Source organism: Homarus americanus, unplaced genomic scaffold (genome assembly GCF_018991925.1).
Source record: "Homarus americanus isolate GMGI-L3 unplaced genomic scaffold, GMGI_Hamer_2.0 scaffold4367, whole genome shotgun sequence".
NCBI classification, from domain to species: Eukaryota; Metazoa; Arthropoda; class Malacostraca; order Decapoda; family Nephropidae; genus Homarus; species Homarus americanus.
The window spans coordinates 1-6,242 of NW_024757464.1; the positions used below are offsets into that span (position 1 = coordinate 1).

The 6,242-nt window shown below is 41.0% G+C and overlaps 1 protein-coding gene across 1 annotated transcript; it reads right to left on the bottom strand.

Annotated features, from left to right (window-relative positions):
* Positions 1–1,701: 1,701 nt before the first annotated feature.
* On the bottom strand, positions 1,702–4,129 carry LOC121857572 (NACHT, LRR and PYD domains-containing protein 14-like). The gene has a single exon (XM_042353651.1). The coding sequence runs from the start codon at positions 4,095–4,097 to the stop codon at positions 1,755–1,757; it is 2,343 nt and encodes a 780-aa protein (XP_042209585.1). The 5' UTR covers positions 4,098–4,129; the 3' UTR covers positions 1,702–1,754.
* Between the last annotated feature and the right edge of the window lie 2,113 nt (positions 4,130–6,242).

A 6,242-nucleotide genomic window follows, 5' to 3' on the forward strand; every position in this document is an offset into this window, starting at 1 on the left:
GAGACAGAGCAGCTACACTCCACGTCACTCATCAAGGGTAAGAGGAGTCCAGTGAGACAGAGCAGCTACACTCCCCGTCACTCATCAAGGGTAAGAGGAGGCCAGTGAGACAGAGCAGCTACACTCCCCGTCACTCATCAAGGGTAAGAGGAGACCAGTGAGACAGAGCAGCTACACTCCCCGTCACTCATCAAGGGTAAGAGGAGACCAGTGAGACAGAGCAGCTACACTCCCCGTCACTCATCAAGGGTAAGAGAAGACCAGTGAGACAGAGCAGCGACACTCCCCGTCACTCATCAAGGGTAAGAGGAGACCAGTGAGACAGAGCAGCTACACTCCCTGTCACTCATCAAGGGTAAGAGGAGACCAGTGAGACAGAGCAGCTACACTCCCCGTCACTCATCAAGGGTAAGAGGAGACCAGTGAGACAGAGCAGCTACACTCCCTGTCACTCATCAAGGGTAAGAGGAGACCAGTGAGACAGAGCAGCTACACTCCCGTCACTCATCAAGGGTAAGAGGAGACCAGTGAGACAGAGCAGCTACACTCCCCGTCACTCATCAAGGGTAAGAGGAGACCAGTGAGACAGAGCAGCTACACTCCCCGTCACTCATCAAGGGTAAGAGGAGACCAGTGAGACAGAGCAGCTACACTCCCCGTCACTCATCAAGGGTAACTGACCAGAGTTAAGAGGGCGGTGAGGGTAAACACTCTAGATACTCCACATAAATAATTATTTCATAAAACTTACATTAAACAAAATATATTATTGTTTTTTTTTATAACATACAAGTGGTGACTATAAATAACGGCTGCCAGGGGTCACAATAGATTTTAATAATGTATTAGTAAAAAGATAATTATATATTAAGTAGATATTTGGTGGGAGTGTTGCCATAATGACCATGTTTTTAAATAACTGAAATTTGAGTAAAAATAAAAAATATATAATATTCTTACAACCTCGTTAATCTGTCTTTACCTATTATTATTATTATTATTATTATTATTATTATTATTATTATTATTATTATATTTTATTATTATTATTAATTATTATTATCAATTATTATTATTATTATTATTATTATTATTATTATTATTATTAATAATATTATATTATTATTATTATTGTTGTTATTGTTATTGTTATTACTATTATTATTATTATTATTATTGTTATTATTTTATTATTATTAATTAATAGTATCAATTATTATTATTAGTATTAATATTGTTATTATTATTATTGTTATTATTTTATTATTATTAATTATTATTTTCAATCATTATTATTATTATTATTATCATTATTATTGTTGTTATTGTTATTACTATTATTATTTATTATTATTAATATTATTATTATTATTTTTGTTTTTATTGTTATTATTTTATTATTATTATTATTATTATTATTGTTTTTATTGTTATTATTATTATTATTATTAGTATTATTATTATTATTATAATTATTATTATTATTATTAATATTATTATTATTATTAATATTATTATTATTATTATTCAAGTGTTAGAAGTAACATGTCAAAGGTTAACTAAGTCAACATATCTAACTACCTCAGCAGCTTATTGTCAAACAGCTGTATGATTAATACTGAAATAATGAACTGAATAATATATGCCGATAATAGTTTCCTGTTATTATTTAGGTAATATTTTTAATTTATTGAATAATATCTACTGTAGGTGGGACCCTTTAGTATACTATTGTAAGAATAATGATGTCAAGTTTACCTTTTAAAGACGTCTTGGAGAGCTGAGTCAAGAGAGGGGCTGCAGGTGTCTGGGTGCCTGAAGTGATGGTGCATATGTATGTGTACTGCACAGTTGTTACACGCAGCCACCACCTTCATCAGGTCGACCATGTGGGGAATGTTATCTGGGTCTCCACCAATTCTTACGGTTATATTGTCTGGTTGACCAAGAGGGAGTAGAGTGGTGTAGACTGACACACTGCTATCTGTGACCGTTATGTCACCTGTCACCAAATGTGGAATATGTTTCGCGACGTATTTACACAAGGTAGCGTCACACTTCACGTCATTTATCAGGTCCTCCCACTGTCTCTTGTCTGTCATACCGGAAGAGTGGAGAAGGCGGACCAGTTCTTCTGCCTTGTCTTCCTTTACCTCTCCTCCGCCGTCAACATATAAAATGCCAGTTAGATGAACCAGAACGTTCTGGTATTTGGTCAGAGTAAGAGACGACGGGTCATCCTTGTGTAGCTCCTGCAGGACCTCCCTGATGGTGCGGGGACCTTGAGACATATTTGGCCTGTCTCCCTGAAGCGAGTCCCTTATATGCAAGGCGCTGTAGAAATCCTGAACTCCCTTGTGGGGGAAACTAAAGCATGACTTAACTCCTACACAGAGAGCGTAAGTGTTGCTCGTGATGAGGAAGGCGCCGATAACTTCCTCGAGCAGAATGTTAACACCTCGACATGTTTGTTCAAGGTTGTCTGTCATCTCCTCTGACACATTTAATGAGTCATATTTCAGGCTTACAAGGGATTCTCGACACATCACTTTAAAGATCTTTTCAACCTTTCTCTTCACACTACTAGCAGATATAACTGTGTCCGGTTTATCTATCAGTCGTTTCACTAATTTTTCTGTCGTCATATCCTTCACTTTATTGTACAGTTGTGTGGCCGTTGTCATATTCTTTACATTACTTGGATCTTCGGCCCATATTAGAGTTAAGAATACCAGGTTCATGGGCAATCTTAGGTACTCTTGGAGATGACGTGACACACTCTCCAGGTACTCTACCAGTTCTCGTGTACTCTGTGTACTCTTGCCAGCTTTTTTTAGCTGGTTGTGGTATTTCTTTGCACAAGTTGCACGACTTTCAGCAGGAATACCAACAAGTCGTAAATGGACAGCTTCCAGGTGAGGTGGAAGAGTTTTGTAGAAGTCGTCCACCCTCTCTGGCCTTGTAGTACAGACTACAGTAAAGTTATAATTACATAAGACATCCTGGACCAGTGCTTTTGATGCTGTATTCAACTCGTCGAGGCCATCCACCAGCACGAGGACCTTAAAATGCTGGACACATTTGATCATGTCATCTCCTCGACACTTCTTAGCGGTGTCTGGCATCTGTGACTGGACGAGCTCTGAAAAAGACCTGATGTGTTGATTCCTCCCTTCAACATGGAAGAGCAGCAGGAAGTTAGTAAGACATTGTATGGTGCTCTTGTCGGCCTTCCAATCACTTAGTAGTTTTATTAAGATGGTCGTCTTACCAACACCGGCGACACCTTCAATAAGTATGATTCTTTTGCCTTTGTCAATGGCAAGTTTTAGAATGTCTTCATATGGTATATCTTGGGCAGCTGTACCTCGCTCCTCCTTAACTTGGATGCGTGTGAACACAGTGGCAATATCAAGAAAAAAGTCTGTACCGGCAATAAACGACACAGGATTAACATTTGTCCGTCTACCAAACAGCTCCACCAACTCTTGTTTACCAGACTGCTCTATGATGTCAATATTGTAGCTGGTTATATCCTCGGGGTCCAGGAGGTTGTCTCTGATGTAGTTGATGTCTTCATCTATGGTTTTAACCCGGTTATCTACTTCATCTTGACCAATGTTAAACACATCTTTTCCTTCACTATATACGTCTTTCAACAGTTTTCTCAGCTCCTCCGTCTTGTTCTTATAATCCTCAGGACTGACGGCTAACTCCCCGTGAAGCACTTCGTTGCGAAAATCTTTTACAGCTTTGAGTTTTTCCTGAAGGGGGTCCAGCTGGCCACCAGGAGCAGGGCCAGGCAACAAGGTGATGCACAGGTACAGTAGCGAGATGTCATATTTCTTGCCAGAAGGGTCGGCGTCAAGTATCTTAAGCTGGTCCTTATTAAATGATTTCTTTAACTGTGTCTTGGTGAAGCCTTTACTCTCCAGGAACTCGGGAAGCTTCATGTCTTCGGCCTTCCCCTCCTGACGTGCTGCTCGGGTGTACATATCCAGCAAGACTGGGCGGCCCAGTTTGTTTAGTGTAGTGATGAGTTTTAACCCGTCTCTCTGCTCCCCGGTAATGGGTGGTGGTGGTGGTGGCGTCGCCATGGTTGGTCATTACTAAGGGACAAAGGTCAACAGTTACTTGAGAGTGCAGCCTAACATTTATAAAGTGTTCATTAAGGTTAAAATACATTTATGAGTAACATTTATTAGAGTGAGCGGCGATAATAACACAAGGATAGATTAACTCAGTGTGCCAGTATTTGTTGCCAGAAAAACTAAACATTTATATAAAACCTTTTTTGATGTACAAATAATGTATATAAGAGTTGTAACATTCTCTTTAATAATCTCTAATATAAGTTGTGGCAACAGTCTCTCTCCTCTCAACTTAATATAAAAACTCGCCCACTGACGCATCACAAATACCAAGAACTTTACAACATTGTTACCATGACAACCAAACTCTCAACAAAGACTAAATCTTCCCCAGTAAACCAAGGGAACTTAGGAGCCTTAATTGACGGCGCTCAACCCTGGCCGTCATGGGAGACTCTAACTATATGGCCACATCGACTGTACGAATTAAACCGCGCCAAATGACCTTAGTAATCCAGCTACTCTTTTGTAGAAACTCTGGCAGACAATTTTCTGGACCTCATCATAACTAACGAGGAAGGTATAGTGGCCACACCTGGCCCCCGTTGGCCAAGGTTCAAGTATTACAATGGTGATTACAACAGGTTGAGGGAGGGTTATTCACTGGCCTGACTCGCTGGTAAACAAGAACGCAGATACTACCCTCAACATTATAGTGAATAACGTGATCTATTTGAGTGATAAATATATAGTTATATACCCAAGACCAAACCCACTGGCTCCAGGGATACAAGGAGGCAGCTACACGTGAACCGTGCGGCGGTGGACAAAGTTAACAAGAAAACTAAGAAATGCGAGACGTGGGTTAGGACAGGAGGATGTATGCAAGAGCCAGGAACCAAGCTGAGGCAGAGTGTAGAAGGGCTGATAAAGACTTCCAGAGGCGGAGTGCGAGTGAGGTCAAGTCAAACCCAAAAGCTTTTTACCATTATGCAAAGCCAAAATAAAAAAATGCGTTTAAGCGTAACAGATCTAAGGCTTGAAGATGGTAGTTACGCAGATTCTGACCAGCTTCTTTTTCTCGGTGTTCACTAGAGAGGATGCTATTAACCTTCCTGCGTTTGAGGACAGACGGTTTGACACAGCACTGACCCACATTGTGTTCACAGAAGAGGGTATTAGAAATAAACTGCCCAGGCTAAAGGTCCATAAGAGTCCCGGCCCTGACATGGTGCATCCTAGAGTGCTAAGAGAGTTGTGCAACGAGCTTGCAGAGCCCCTGAAGATCCTGCTTTGTAAATGCCTGGATGAACAAATGGTCCCCAGTGAATGGAAAGTGGCTTATGTGAGTCCTATCTTCAAGAAGGGCGATCGTCACTCCACGAACAACTATAGACCGGTGAGCCTGACCAGCATAATATGTAAAGTACTTGAGAGTATTATCAGAGATGCCGCACTGGAACTTCTACTACGAAACAACCTTGTAAAGGACTGCCAACACGGTTTTATGCCGGGGCGCTCCTGCTTAACACAATTGCTCAAGGTAAAGGATATTTGAACCCATATTCTGGAACGGGGTGGTAATATCGACAATATATGCCTAGATTTTGCCAAGGCTTTCGACAATGTACCCCACGAAAGGCTGAAAATCAAACTGGAAGGGTACGGGATTCGGGGAAATGTCCTAACATGGTCATGACCGCAAGCAGTGTGTGGTGATTAATGACACGAACTCATCAAGTGTACCCGTCACAGGGCAGTGTATTGGGCCCGTTGTTGTTTGTTTGTTTCATTAATGACAAGCCAGAAGATATACACTCTTCCTTACTAATGATGAGGACAATGCCAAGTTATTCAGGTAAATTAAGAACCAAACAGACTGTGAAGAGCTATAGAAAGATCTCTGTCAGCTTCAGGAGTAGTCAAAGGAATGGGTTTAATGTTAGGAAGGGCAAGAGGACGTTGGTGGTACAGCGTAACTCTCACCTGTATGTCAAGGGTTCGAGCCTCGGCCCAGGCACAGGGAAGAAGGGTGTTATCCAGTGTGACTCTCACTACAGGCTTCCCGGTCTCGGGTTTCCTCCTGTACTAGATAGACCGACCACCTGAACGGCTAGTAAGGTGATAACTGGTCAAAATGATGAAGAGGAT